At 39.2% G+C, this 16020-nt stretch overlaps 1 protein-coding gene across 5 annotated transcripts in view; it reads left to right on the top strand.

Moving 5' to 3' along the window:
- The window catches only part of LOC140428038 (transcription regulator protein BACH1-like), a 101716-nt gene extending 94412 nt beyond the window's left edge, over positions 1-7304 (top strand). For all 5 annotated transcript variants that reach the window (XM_072514022.1, XM_072514023.1, XM_072514021.1 and 2 more), the window contains 2 exons: positions 1562-1768; positions 2362-7304. In XM_072514022.1, coding sequence (XP_072370123.1) covers positions 1562-1768; positions 2362-2796 — 642 coding nt within the window. In that variant the 3' untranslated portion in view covers positions 2797-7304. The remainder of the gene's footprint in view (positions 1-1561; positions 1769-2361) is intronic.
- The last annotated feature ends 8716 nt before the right edge of the window (positions 7305-16020 follow it).

The raw sequence follows: 16020 nt of genomic DNA, 5'->3' as shown, positions 1-16020 counted from the left end.
CAGTTTTAAGCTGAAAGAAGCCACACTGATGTATTGAGGGTGAATTCACTCCCTCCATGACAGGTGCACAATGTCTGCAGTGTGTACCATCTACAATATCCTTTGCAGCAACATGCCAAGGCTCCTTCAGTATCTTCCAAACCTGCAACCTCTGACACCCAGAAGAGCAAGGGAGCAGAGGCATGGGAATACTGCCACCTGTAAATCCCTATTAAAGACTAAACATCATCCTGACTTGGAACCATATTGTTATTCTTTTGCTGCCGTTGGGTCAAAATCCTGGAACTTAAGTGGTTCAAGAATGTGGTTCACCACCACTTCCTCAAGGGCAGTTAGGAATGGTAATCCGTGCTGGCTTTGCCAATGACACTTGCACCCTGAATGTATACTTAAAAAAAAAAAGGACTCATGGTTCACTGAAGCCATTATATCAGTTGATGGAAGTAAAAAGTTCAGGAGCCTGAAGCTTCTGCATGATTTCTAGCCAGATACTAGAGAAATCCAGGTAGAAAGGAATTAAATACTGCTAAAGGTCATACAGTTTCATGGGTAAGCAAGTTGTGCTCATATCCAGTTCATGCTGGTCCCGAAGTTCATCAATCTAACGCCGCTATCTTCACTCAGTTGGCCATGCCTGCTGGCTAGAGTGGCGAGTTTCCATCTCTTCCATTTAGGATCGGTGATCGCATTGCACTTGGGCACCTGTGGTCGCGTGATTTCAGTTTTGGTTATGTGGCCTGCAGTGGCCAGCAGTTAAATCGAAGCTGTGGTTTCTTTTGCTGCAATTACTTAAAATTACTTTAAATTCAGTTTAAGTTAGTTTAAATTTAGTCAGTTGATGACTAGCAGTCAGTTGAAACTATACTGGTGTCCTGCTCTGCTGCAGTATTGAGTTAATTGATGAGAGCAGTTATCAACTGAAACCAATTAAAAAGTAACATTAGTAGTATTATACAGTAAAATGCTAGGAACCCAATTCCTCTTGTGGGCCTCGAGAATGTCCTGATGCATATATGCATCTGAGCTGATCATTGGACGATTTTACAATCAGACTTGGGTCATATGTTTATGCAGGAACTTCAGCTTAACTTCATCTTTGCAAAACTAGTGCATTTTGTTGAATGGGCCCTTTGTACAAACTCCATGCACATTTTCCTCACCCCACCCCACCCCTTTCCTACCTATCTACTTGGTTAAAACCTCAACACGGGAATATCTCGAACATTTGCCTGACCAAATATCCCACATTCTCAGGAAGACTTGAGGCATGTTGGTTTTTTAAATTCAATTCGCAGTGTATAACTTGAAATCCATCTATTTCTTATTGCCTACAAAATTGGAGAAATCGTTGACTGGCTTGCATAAATTTAGTTCCCAATAAATCTTTGACTGCAAGTCTTGATTTCAGCGAGTTAGTTCGATTGAACAAAAATAATGGAAAATGTCTGCAGCTGATGAATGGATGGAAGAATCATGGATTTTTTTCTTAATATACCTAAAATTTATAATGTAATTTTTCTGACTTTTGTGAATCTGATTTGTGCACTTGTGCCCCTTCTAGGTAAAACTACCATTTCCTGTTGAGAGAATTACACTATTGTCTAGAAATGACTTTCAAACGATGCTGAAACTGCATAAACTCAACGCAGAACAGCTGGATTATATCCATGATGTACGACGTCGCAGCAAAAACAGAATTGCAGCCCAGCGCTGTCGGAAGCGGAAACTTGACTGCATTCAAAACCTGGAATGTGAAATACATAAGTTGGTAGGTTGAATAAAAAGAATGGTCTGTAGATTTTGTAAAAAGAAGTGAACAAATAATCATTTTACCTGTGTTTGACAACATTTTGTTTATTGTGGGTGTGATATTCTGCGTGCCGTTACCTGGAAATTATGATCTTCCTTCACTGGCCATATAGAACATAGAACATACAGTGCAGAAGGAGGCCATTCGGCCCAGTTGCACCGACCCACTTAAGCCCTCACTTCCACCCTACCCCGTAACCCAATAACCCCTCCTAACCTTTTTGGGCACTAGGGCAATTTATCATGGCCAATCCACCTAACCTGCACATCTTTGGACTGTGGGAGGAAACCGGAGCACCCGGAGGAAACCCACGCAGACACTGGGAGAACGTGCAGACTCCGCACAGACAGTGACCCAGCGGGGAATCGAACCTGGGACCCTGGTGCTGTGAAGCCACAGTGCTAGCCATTTGTGCTACCGTGCTATTTGTGCTTTATATCCTGCACCAACATGGAAATAGTAAATTAATAGAAACTCTGCCCGTTTGTGTTTACTTAACTTCAAAAAAGGTTTTAATATGTGTTTTTCTTCTCTCTCCCCGCACCATCTAGTTGTGTGAAAAGGAAAAGTTGCTGCAAGAGAAGGGACAGTTAAAAGTGTGCATGGGTCAAACCTGGGATAATTTATCTGTCCTTTGCAAGCAGGTGTGCAAAGAAGCAGCTCTGACTGCTGAACAAATTCAGACACTAGCAAAGTATTCCTCCCCAGAATGCCCTCTTTCAATACTGAACACCCAAAGAAGCATGAGCTCCATCACCTGTACAAATCTGATTTCTTCATATCCAGGATACACAGCTGATGCACAGAGTACGGAGTTCAATAGTGAGCAAAGCTTCGCTGTACAACTTCAAGAGAAAACAATGGATGTACTGAACAGTCCACAGGAAAGTATTACCGCTGATCAGTCTGGAATGGAACAATGCTGCCAGGCTGTAATGACTGATTTCTGCCAAGAAATGATAGAGAAGTGTACCACAGATGAGTAATCCTGCTCCATTTTACAGTTTCAATCAGAACCAATACTCTCCTTATTGCACCTGTGCTGCAATCATCTTTGTGTCCATCAACCAGATTTGAAGCTTGGAGTTCAGTTACAGGAATTAACTAAGAAGCACAGTGGATCTGGATGAGCAATGCAGATGATCTACAATCTTTTTATGCATGCAATTTATATTGTCTTGAAACTGAGGTGTTTTTGTAAACAAAATGTTCCTTTTGAATTTATGGATTTTACTACATGTGAAATTTATGCAAGGTTCAAAAATACTACTTGGTATTTCATTCAGTGTAAAGTAATAAGTGCTGGATTATGGCATGAAATATTTTTAAATCCTTTGCGTGATTGCAAGTATATGAAAAAGGGAAAGAGGTAAACATATGCATTCAAGCAATCCATAAACTGCAGTTTTCCTCCAACTTTTTAAGCATTTCACTAAATTTTAAGCATCCATTCTTCATCAGACACTGGCTAGCCTACATCTTCTACTTATTTAAGTGAGGTAACATCGCTTTAAATTATACTTTTAAAATCTATTTTGAAAATTGACTTGAAAAACACAATTTCTTATTGTTGAGGTGCTAAAAACCATGAATAGTAGATTTGTACTTTGGTGACGTTTAATCAGTAAACACTAATTTATCTCTCAAACATGAGAACATTTTAATCAGGTTTTCATTGAGCCGTATAAAGGACACTGTCTCACCAGTCCATTTATTCAATTTGATAATGGCGAGCTGGTAACAGTGCCTTTACAGTAAATATATAGCTCTTTCCAAGAAGCAGCACAGGCATAATAGGCCGCCAAATGGCCTCCTTCAGTCCTTTGATCCTTTTAAAAGAAACATGCATTTTTGTGAACTTGTAATCCTCTAAATTCACTTAATCACGAGTATGAAGGTGAGGTCCTGTGCCATCTCTTGTCAGACTGTCTATGATGACTGATCAGCATTTCCTTATGTAATTGATATGTAACTCCTATTCTCAAACACTGGATTTGTTTAAAAAATCAGCAAGGTGGGAACTTTGTGTGCATGACTACTTAACTTAATGCATAAATATAATGTTGTATTTGACCCTCTTTCCTGTTTAATTGTGATAGTAAGACAGCTGAGTTTGTTGTCAAGTGTTCAATTCTTTTTCTTCCTGTCTTTGGGATGCTCTGGTGATTGAGCCTGCAGAGTTTCAAATTTTGGTGTAGAGGAGAGAAAAAGAGTACCTGACCACTCTAAATGTGTTTGTGGATGAATTCCTGAAGCAAAGCACCCTGGAAGGGTTCAGGATGTGGCTGAGGTGTGAACTTCTTTCTTCCTGGGCTTCTCCCCACCCCACTCTTCTCTTTGCTCCCATTCCCCATCAATCCCAGTAACATGAGAAGTTTGTAGTCGTGGGTTGTGAAGCCTCACTGAGCTGTTGCTGTCCTGAGTTGAAAAGGGCTCATTGTGGCTTTGGACTAAATGTCGTTTTTCTTCCCTCGGTTTGAACTTGATTTGTGCCAATGAATACTTAATATGAATAGTCTTCCTTTTCACATGAGCACTTGTTTCTCCCATTTGTTTTTGTGGGGGAAGGCATCTTGGGTATAATTACATTTCCTTTTGTGTGCACTAATTTGATTTTTCACGTTTTTTGAATGATTTCTAACATTTCAGCAACCCATTTTGACAAGACATTTCATTTGGAGAATTTTATGGGTATTGTAAATAATATAAAGACTTTAATACTCCCCCAGTAAGAGCCTATTGCCATCAGTTTATAAGAGATGTTAAACTGTTATAATTCACAGTATTAGTAATAGTACAGTACATAAATTACTAAACAACTAAATTTTCTAATTGAAGTAGTGCAGCTTTATTTAACATTACTTGAAAATGAATTATTAAATGTAAAAGCTGGGTTTAATATTGCTGCTCTAAAATCTTGTCTGAAAATAATTGGCTCTTATATCCATGTCTTACTGTATAGTACAGTTGAGAGTAGAGCATTACATTAAAATTGGCCTGTGGAAAGCAAGCATTTGGGAAGTATTCCCTATACATTGATTGCAATAGAAGGAAGTAGAAGCCACTTAATCCAGCCAGCAAATTTGACTACCTCAATACAAAATAAATACATCAGGAGAGGCAGTGGTATGTTTAATTTGCTCCAAAATTTGCTGCAAACCTTTCAGGAGAAGAGGAAGATTAAACTTACCCACCTGCTTATGATGCATATTTAATTTGACCAGAAATCACCACCATGTATTGGTGGGGTGGGGAATGTGAGGGAGGAAATGAGAAGACTGCTTAGTCAAACAGTTGTATAGCTTGTTAAAGTTCCAAGTTGCTTTCAGTGGACCACTCAACACATTTCTGTTGTCAGGGATATTGCACTGTCCTCCATATTAGCAGTGTTCTTGTCTTTCATCACTTTAGTGTACCATAGAGCCAGGTTAATGTCCTGTAAAAAAGTGTTTGGTTACGAAGTTAAATGTCTGATGCATTTTTTTTTTTCAATTTAATTTCTTTCAGATACTCAAAACTCATACAATTTAAGATTATTCTCTGGAGTCTTCATTTAAAGCTACATTAAAAGAGGGATTTGGATGGGTTCAAAAACAGAAGGTTGCATTAAATTCTAGCTTCTTTTGCAGGAATGGGCTGCACGGTAGCATAATGGTTAGCACACTTGCTTCACAGCTCCAGGGTCGCAGGTTCGATTCCCGGCTTGGGTCACTGTCTGTGTGGAGTCTGCACGTTCTCCCCGTGTGTGCATGGGCTTCCTTCGGGTTCCTCCCACAGTCCAAAGATGTGCAGGTTAGGTGGATTAGCCATTCTAAATTGCCCTTAGTGTCCAAAACGATTAGGTGGGGTTATGGGGATAAAGGGGATAGGGTGGAGCTGTGGGGCTTAAGTAGGGTGCTCTTTCCAAGAGTTGGTGCAGATTCGATGGGCTGAATGGCCTCCTTCTGCACTGTAAATTCTATGAATGAAGGGTTTCACCTGCTAAGAATATATAATCAAAATTGAATTAGGGAAAGAAACAAGTTGTGTTTTAAGCATGTTTTTGTTTCTCCAATAGAGGGCATCTGAGATTGATTATGAAGAGAAGTTAATGCTGTACCCTTTAAAACTGTGTGGAAATTAATGGAAAAATAAATAACAAAATCGTAAAACATGGCCAAGAGTCCAGCTTCCTGCCATGTTTGTAATTCCTTTATCTTGAACCTCCTTTTTGCAAAAACAAGTACACTTGTTAATTCTAATCATGTTCTGATTAAAGAACTCAATACTGATATTTGTACTGCCTCAGGTAAAACCATTTTATTTTCCTTCATGAAACTTTTAATTGCTTTTTAAATATTTTGCCGAATCCAATAATAATGCTTTTTACTACCTGTTGCTCAAAATAGGGAACTGTTCCACTATACATTCTGAAGGTTTTTTAACCTGTCCAGCTGATTGTTGTTACAAAGTGAAGCATAAATAGACATTAGCAGGACTTTCTGATACCAACTACGTTTCGTGTACACTTTAATTAGTGTTTGTTCACTGCAGCGTTGTAATTTTATACTAGTTCACATCTGTTTGTTCCATTGACTACAGCAAAAACTGCCTCAGAAAACCAAAACCAGCAATAGTCATAGATATTTTGGTAGGCTGAGCCTTCAAATGCAATATCTCAATTTATATACACTTAATATAGAAGCACATTGAAATAACTTGGAAAATGAAATTCAATGCAGGGATCTGGGGTGGATGATTGAAATCAAGAGTGTTCAACTTTTAACCTCGTTAAATGTGCAGAAGAGTCAAAGTTACTGCCCTGAGGATTTCATTGGCATATGGTTTCTGCAGAATCTAATCGTTTTTGTAAGATATGTAAAATTCTTTCTAAGCTTTGCTTCACCTTCATTTGATTTTTGAATGTTGTACTGACCTTGTCTGAGTGCTAAATTTGTCTGCAGCGTTTAAAATTGGCCTTTTCTATTGTATAAAAAAGTATACATTTTGTACATTTCTAATCTTCAGTTTTATAATGGACAATTACTGTGAACAGATACGGAATGCTAACAGACTATAGATGCAATGTTTTTTTGAAAAACATTTGGTAATGGCATGCTACTGTGCTCCTTTCTAAAGCAGCAGTGGTGTTAGCACAGTGATTTGTTTAACTAATGGCTGTATGGTCTGCATTTGTTCTATTTGCCACACTTTTTCCATATTCAACCTACCAATTATCTATTAAAAATTAAGTTTCTGAATTAAGCTCAAATATCTGACATTTTACTAACTGTTTTCATGAGTGTTTCCAGCATTGTACAGTTGTTGAGTAACTATGTATTCACTGCCATTTTCTGTTTTGTTTTTTATATTGTACAATCTTCAAGGTAGCAAAGAGTAATTATTTGGCATGTTCTAGCACCATTGGAGATACTAGTTTGAACTCTTTACACATTTTTCATAAAATGTAAATATTAAAATGTGTGGGGTAGTTGCTCATCTCTGAAGTTTCCAATATTTGTAAATCTTTCCAAATTGCGTTTGTCGCAGATTAATAAGTACCGAATGTTGATGAACTTTGGGGCAATTACTGTTTCATTGTTTTTATTCTGAACTGCACAAACACCTTTAAGATATGGTTACAGATGATGTGGGGGAGAATACAATGCAGTGATCCGAATTCCGGGTTATACTGTATAATTTGACAAATTTGAATTCTGCTCTGATTTCATTGCGTTGCTGCATTATCTGTTTTTCACCACTGGGTGGAGTTGTATCCTGCAAAAGGAAGCAGTTATTTGATGGGGTTAAATTTGCAACAAGTAACAGGCTCTGGTATCTCACCCAAGGGTCATTATTATATGTGGACAGCTGAACTGTGTGCCAGTACTCTATTAGGTTGTTTGCGACAAACAGTTGCACGTGAGCCACAGCCAGGAGCTGCAGAAGAGTTTAACTAAGAGCTAGTGGATAGCATTCTTTCCACCTCTGCATACAAGTGCTGGAGCTTTAATATCCCAAAGGAGATTGGAGAGGGGAATTATAATGGGACAAAATCCTTTAAGATGTTACACTTGCAGTCAGATAATCACTCTCCAAGATCGAATGCAAAATACTGCAGATTCTGAAATACAAAATAGCTGGAAATACTCATCAGGTCAGAAAACTTATTCTGTGTCAATTACCTTTCATCAGAACTCTGCAAGTTTAAAAAAACTTATTTTTGACATTGTGGGAAACTTTTGAACTCTGCCATTGTTTTCTTGTGTCTACTTGCATATTGGTGCTATTTTGAAACTTGAGCTCAAGATTTATTGAATTGGCTTCCAGGCTGCTGATTTATGTACACGTGTACACCCATTTGAGATCTGTTTTGCCTACAAAGGAGGCAATGACGTAGTGGTATTGTCACGAGACTAGTAATCCAAAGACCTAGAGTAACGCGCTGGGGACCGGGTTTGAATCCCACCATGGCAGTTGGTGGAATTTGAATTCAATAGAAATGTTGAATTAAAAGTCTAAAGGTGGTCATGAAGCTATTGCTGATTGGCGTAAAAACCCATCTGGTTCACTCATGTGTAGGGAAGGAAATCTCTCCTTACCTGGTCTGGCCTACATGTGACTCCAGACACACAGCAATGTGGTTGACTCTTAAATGCCATCAGGGATGGGCAATAAATGCTCGCCCTGCCAGCACTGTCCACATCCCATGAATTAATAAAGAAAAAACATTTTCATTCCCGAATAGTAGGAATTGGAGCCATGGGACCTCCCGTAACGCATTGAGGTTTTCAATGCTAGAGTTTCAGCTTGGCTCCACTGGTAACATTTTCTCCCAAGTCAGACGGTTATATATGAAGTCCCTTGAGCCTGCTCTACTGCTAAGGTTGTGGATTCAAACCCTGCAATAGAATTGAGGATAAAGGTGCTTTTGTTGATAGTCACCCTCGGGCCATCTGCCTGCTTGGGCAGTTGCAGAAGTTCCCATGTTTGAAGGCGAGCAGGTGGCTTTTCCCTCAGCCATTGCCACCAAAATAAAATTATCTGATGATTGTTGTTTGTGGGACTAGTGACTGTGCTCCAAATGCTATTCATTGGTTGTAAAGTGCATTGGGATATCCTGAGCTGCGAAATCAATGCAAGTTGTTCATTTCTTTTAATTGTTTTCCGAGTTCATTATTAATAGGCTAACTGTACAGAAACCTATTGCCCAAAATCCAAAGTGTAGCTGTCACTGTCTAATTTCTAGTAAATGTAGTGAGGTTCAGGGTTTGAACAGCAAACCTTTTCACTACACCATCTTATTGAATGTTATCAAGTGCTATTCAATGAACCCGCCTTCAGTGGATGAAAGAGTATACATTCCAATAGACTGCAGCTCCAGCTGTAAATTATTGAAGGTTAAAACATAAAGGAACAATGTCAAAAATGGAGACCATGTGGTACAGTGGCAGCATTCCAGCGCTGGACCAACGATTTTGGATTCAAAACCCACGCCAAGATGTTGGCACTGGAAAGAGCACTCCTAATCAGCCTGGGTCCATAGTTAACAGGGTTATCTGCTTCCTTGGGAGTTCTGAGTCGCCTGACCCCACATTTCTCAGTTTGCACTGCTCTTAATGGTCGAAAGGCTGGGGATTGAAACTTTCATATACTATAAATGAGAGCCCTTTTCCTGGCAAACCATGTTGTCTATAAGACCACCGATGACCGTTAATGCTGGCACTGAGAATAGACTGGGGTATGATCTGGGGGGTGGTGTTGAAAGCCATACACACGCAACTACAGTTGGATCATAATGTGTTCCAACGATACACCTCTGAACTCAAAACAAGGCCAGTTAATTTAATCAGTATCCAAGATCCAGTGCAGCACCTCCACTACACAGGCGAAAGACCAGTTCTCCAAGGAGCTTGACCCTGCTCGCAGCAGAATTGCTAAGTCAGAACATTTCTATTTATTAAGGTATTTGAACGCAAGCGTGAGCGCGGACAATGAGGCATGGCTTTCCTGCCTCTGATACCATGGCCTGGGAAAGATGAATGAGAACAAACAGACTGCTTGAGCTTAGAAGATTGGCTACCTAACAGGAAGCAGTGTCAGGCCCTCAAACCTTTACAACTTGTATAAATGAAAATCCCCCAAAGAATACAGTACTCTGCAAGTAACTCTTATTCTTTCCTTGCAACATCCATAAGACAAAAAAATAATCCCTTTTACAGAAAGACATCAGGTTTAACTCTACTGAGAGCAGTTGCCACTTTGAAATCACCAAATGAACATTCTTCAGCTTGTTGAGATTCATACACATCTTGCTGTGACTGCAGCTTCTCCAAATTTAAAATGAAACTAAACATCCTGTAGCTGCAAGCCCAAAGTAAAAGCAGACAGCCCAGCTCCACCCTCACTCTGACATCACTGATAAACACCCATTTCTAAAAGATACATCCACTACAACTATTTTATAAACCCCTATTTCTTAAAGGTACTCTCACATGACACCTCCCCCAAGAAAAAAAAATAAACCATGAACTTCAAGATGGTTTCATTTCTCACCTTTTCACTTTTCTTTAAGAAATATGGACAATGAATATACGTTTTTTTTTTAACAAAACAAAATAGGCAACATTCAATAATGACGAGTCCATTTTTATTTTTGTTCTTCCTCCAACTGGAATCCTCGATTGACCGTCTCTTTGGACAAGAAGGTCTCTGCACGATCCATCCATTTCTCTACGCCTCGGCATTTCTCTTTAAAGTCAGATACTTTAGTTCAATCTGATCACAGAGTCCCTTGTAATTCTCCAATACAGGAGCATTGGTTATCACAGCTTTCAGGTAGTCAAATGCTTGTTGAAACGCCGCTGTCTATTGAAATTTTCGACGTTTCTTCAGCAAGTCCATCCGTGGAGCAACCACGCTGCATACATTTGGCATCAAATCCATTAATGCCAAGAAATCACATTATTTTCCTTCGTCTTGAGGATATTGGAAACTCCTCAATAACTTTGTTTTCACTTCCTGTGTGACCATTCGACCCTGTCCGATTCTATGGCCAAGGAAAGTGACTTGGGCTTTTCCAAATTCACTTTTGGCCAGGTTTACCACCAAACCCGCCTCCTGAAGTCGATCGAATAACTCCATCAGATGTTTTAAATGGTCTTTACATGGCTGGCTGAAAATTACCAGATCTTCCATGTATACAGCACAATTGGGTAATCCTGAAACGACTTTGTTAGTTAACCGTTGAAATGTGGCTGGGGTGTTTTTCATGCTAAATGGCATAAATTTGAATTGATATATACCAACTGGAGTCAGAAAAGCTGAAATCTCCTTCACCATTTTGGATAAAGGTGCCTGCCAGTAACCTTTAAGTAAATCCAGTTTGGAAATAAAAGCTGATTGTCCCACTTACACAATGCAATCCTCCAAACGTGGGATAGAATAAGAGTCCATTCTTCGAACTGCATTAACCTTTCTAAAGTCCACACACAGCCGTTGGGTACTGTGTGGTTTTGGTACCTTCACAATGGGTGAGCTCCATTGGCATCAACCCACTTCAATTATGCCATTTCTAAGCATACTTTAAATCTCCTTGTTAACCTGTGCCAATTTTAAAGGGTGACGTCTATATGGATGTTGTTTGGTTAGAACAGCATTTCCCACATCTACATCTTGTAGCCATTTTAGTGCTTCCCAACGTATCTCCACAAATATGCCCATGTGATATCAATAACTTTCAGGTCAGTCCGATTTTTCTCTGGAAGAGAACTCAACAATTTATCCCAATTTTTAAGAACATCCTCGTTTTCCAATTTAATTTGAGGTATGTCAAATTCAAAGTCATCTGGATTTGGTTTGTCACTTTGAGTTCGAATCATTAAAACCTTTTTCTCTCCTTCCCTTTCAAAGTACCTTTTAAGCATATTCACATGACACACTCGGTGAGTTTTCCTTCTATCTGGCATTCTTTCCACATAATTCACCTCACTTAATGTCCTTTCAATCTGATAAGGTCCACAAAACCTTGCTTTTCAAGGTTCACCTGCCACTGGTAACAATACTAAAACTTTTTCTCCACTTGCAAAACTATGACATTTGGATTTCTTGTCCGCTACACGTTTCATCACATTTTGGGCAACTTTTAAATGCTGTCTAGCCAATTCATCTGTTCTATTTAATCGTTCCCTTAAATTTGACACGTAATCCAATAATGTAAGTTCCGATTTCTCACTCACCAATTTTTCCTTGATCAATTTAAGTGGTCCTCTTGCCTCATGACCAAAAATTAGTTAAAAAGGACTGAATTTGGTTGACTCATTAGGTGCATCCCTAATTGCAAACAGTACGAATGGAATTCCTTTATTCCAAACCTCTGGATAATTTTGATAATAAGCCCTCAACATTGTCTTTAATGTCTGATGCCACCTTTCAAGCGCTCCCTGCGATTCTGGATGGTACGCAGTTGATTTAAATTGTTTTATTCCTAAGCTATCCATAACTTCTTTGAATAACCTCGAGGTAAAATTTGATCCTTGATCCGATTGTATTTCTGTGGGTAGTCCATATCCAGTAAAGAATTTAAGAAACTCCTCCACAATCTTTTTAATTGTAATATTGCGTATTGGAATGGCCTCTGGAAACCTAGTAGACACATCCATTATAGTCAAAGGATTTGATACCCACTTTTCATTTTTAGGAAATGGTCATACGCAAGCAATTAAGACCCTTGTAAAAGGTTCCTTAAATGCTGTAATGGGTATTAAGGGCGCTGGTTTTATCGCTGCTTGAGGTTTCCCTGTCACTTGTGTGACATGATCGACAAAATTTAACTCCATCTTTATGTAGTCCAGGCTAATAAAAATGTTGTTGTATTTTTGATTGAGTATTCCTTACTCCCAAATGACCTCCCACTGGTACCTCACGTGCAACTCGGAACACCTCCTTTCTATACTCTACCTGCAATACCACTTGATGAACTTCTGCCCACTTTTCATCTGCCTGCATATGTAAAGGTCTCCTTTTTCTCATCAAGACATCATTTTTACGGTAATAACACTCCGGTATACCCTCAAATTCCTTTTCCATGTATGCTTTCTGATACATCCATTTCATTTCTATATCTTTCTGTTGTAACTCCGCCAATTTTCCTGAACTAAAAATATCCGCCTCCTCCTCCACCTGTTCTTGTTCTTTTTCAGTCATCTGATCAAAAATCGTTTCTGATAATTGAACTTCCACTTCATCTTAACTCTTTGATTTCTCCTCTTGTCTTAACTTGTGACTTTGCGACCTTGTTACTACACAATCCAGAAAAATCCCGGGATATTCGTCCTTCAACACTTCAGTTGTCTGATTTTCCACTGGTTTATCAACCACAGTGGCATCAGTCCCACCTGCGATCCAGCTATATCATTACCCAAGATAAACTGCATTCTTGGACAAGATAGTTTCTGTATTACTCCTACTATCACTTCACCACTCTTCACTGGACTTTCCAACCTTACCTTATATAATGGAACACTACTCTTCTCACCCTGAATTCCACATATTACCACTTTTTCTGGCACCATTCTTCCCAAACTACATAACTCCTCATCTCTTACCATTAAAGATTGACTAGCTCCCGTATCACTTAAAATTGTGACTTCTTTACTTGCTCCTCCTGATACACATGAGTAAACTTTACCCACACAAGTAAATTCTTTAAAGACATCTGGCACCTTCTTATCCATCACCTCTTGATCAGGCTGTACAACCTTTTGCACCTCCTTCGCTTCACTTGGGCTTTCCTTTACCACTTAAGCAATCCCCACTGTCTTATCCTGTTTTACCACATCAGCCTTCCCAGTGCTTTTCAACCACCAACACTGTGACTTTACATGGCCTAGTTTATTACAGTGAAAACATTTCAAACGTTTCATTTCTGTTCCACCCTCCTGGATTTCTTTTTTAATCTGAGGTACACTCTTTATTATCTCCCATCAGATCTCCTTTACCTCTACCACTTGAGTATTTCTCTTTCCCCCAGTTTCTATCCCTCACAGGCTGAAACTGATGTAGGAAACTAAGCTTTGATTTATGAAGAAATTCATAATCATCTGCCATTTCTGCTGCTAACCTTGCAGTTTTAACCATCTGCTCTTCCACATGAGTTCTCACTACATCAGGAATTGAATTTTTAAACTCCTCCAAAAGTATAATTCTCTGAGACCCTCATACGTTTGGTCTATTTTAAACCCTTATCCACCTATAAAAATTACTCTGATCCTTTCAAACTCCATGTATGTTTGACCAAATTCTTTCTTTAAATTTCTAATCCTTTATAGGCTTCAGGCACTAATTCATATGCAGCTAAGATGGACTTTTTCACCTCATACGCCCCAGATACCTCCTCCGGATGTGATGCAAACACTTCACTACCTCTACATACCAACTTTGTTTGAATCAGTAATACCCACATCTGTGGCCATTTCATTTGTTTAGCTACCTTCTCAAATGAAATGAAAAATACTTCCTCCTCCTTCTTATCAAACCTTGGCAATGCTTGGACATATTTAAATAGATTCCCACCAAGCCTTCGACTTTGACGCTATTTCTCTTTATCCTCAAACTGTACGTTTCCCTTTACATCCGCCAATTTTAACTGACTCGTGTTTCATGGCCATTTTCCGAAGTTCAAACTCTCTCTTTTTTCTCTCTCTCTTCTTTTTCCCCTGAACTGTATCTGCCTTTCTCTCTCTTTTTGTTCTGCTAGGGCTGTCTGTTTTTCTTTCTTCTCTCTCTTTTTCCTCTCCCTCTCTATTCGTTTTCAAGCAATTTAATTATTTTTCATGTTGAAGTTGCATGATCTTTAACTGGATTTTCGCCATTTCCAATGAGTCAAACTGTATCTCAGGCAATTTCAAATGCTTAGCCACCGCCATAATTATCTCACCTTTTCGCATTTTGTCAGGTAATGTTAACTGCAATGTTTTTGCCAAATCTAAAAGCCTGTTTTTAGTCTCTGTCCGTAAGGTACTGCGTGTGACCGTCTCCACCACCCAAAAAGTTCAGAGCCTCTGAAAGAGCCATTGTCCACAACACACTCCCGACTTAAACTGGAATATCACATCTGAAAACTGACACAATATGCTTACCCCTCACTGTCTTTAAGTTCACTAAGCCAATCCAATAGATAGACTTTTATCCCCCTCGAGTCCCCAATTTATTATGGGCCAGGGTTTAGAGAGCCCCAAGATGTATCATGGAGTTCACCTGACCCACAACTTTTAATAGATTGTGGTTATGGGGAGCACACGGCCGTACTCTGCAGGTGTGATGCAACAGAAATTACTGTACTTTTAAATTAAAACAATGTTTATTTATGAAACCAGTTAACACTTTATAAACCCACAGTAAACATCTCAACAACTATCAACACCAATAAATCCCCCAAAGAATACAGTACTCTATAAGTAACTCTTAATCTTTCCTTGCAATATCCATAAGACAAAAAAGAACCCTTTTTACAGGGAGACATCAGGTTTAACTTCTCTACTGGGAGCAGTTACCATTTTGAAATCACCAAATGAACATTCTTTAGCTTGGTGGGATTCATACACATCTTGCTGTGACTGCAACTTCTCCAAATCTAAAACGAAACTAAACACATCCTGTTGCTGCAAGCCCAAAGTGAAAGTGAAAGCAGACAGACAGCCCAGCTCCACCCGCACTCTGACATCACTGATAAACACCCATTTCTTATAGGTACATCTACTACAGCTATTTTATAAACCCCCATTTCTTAAAGGTGCTCTCACATGACAATGCTGAGAAGTTGCAGAGCTCTGAGATTCAGAGAGGTCTAGATGTCCTAGTGTATGAAAAGGCTGGTATTCATGTTCAGCAAGAAAACAAATACAATATAATTTATTGAAGGGGAATTGAATACAAAAGTAGAGAGGCTATACTTCAGTTGTACTGGACACCAGTGAGACCAAATCTGCAAATGGGGTGTACAATTTGGTCTCCTAACTTACGGAAGGATGTAAATGCATTGGGAACAGTTCAAAGAAGGTTTAGGCAACCTTTATGAAAGATTGGACAGGCTAGGTTGTATCCGCTGGAGTTTAGAAGAGTAAGAGTTGACCTAATTGAAGCTTAGGATCCTGAGGGATCTTAGGAGGGTTGATATGGAGAAGATGTGTCCTCTTGTGGGACAATCTAGAACTTGGGGTCATAAAAAAAAT

The sequence above is a fragment of the Scyliorhinus torazame genome, chromosome 8 (genome assembly GCF_047496885.1).
Source record: "Scyliorhinus torazame isolate Kashiwa2021f chromosome 8, sScyTor2.1, whole genome shotgun sequence".
In the NCBI taxonomy this organism is placed as follows: Eukaryota; Metazoa; Chordata; class Chondrichthyes; order Carcharhiniformes; family Scyliorhinidae; genus Scyliorhinus; species Scyliorhinus torazame.
Note: the sequence above shows the minus strand (reverse complement) of the source record. Positions and strands in the feature narration are given on the sequence as shown.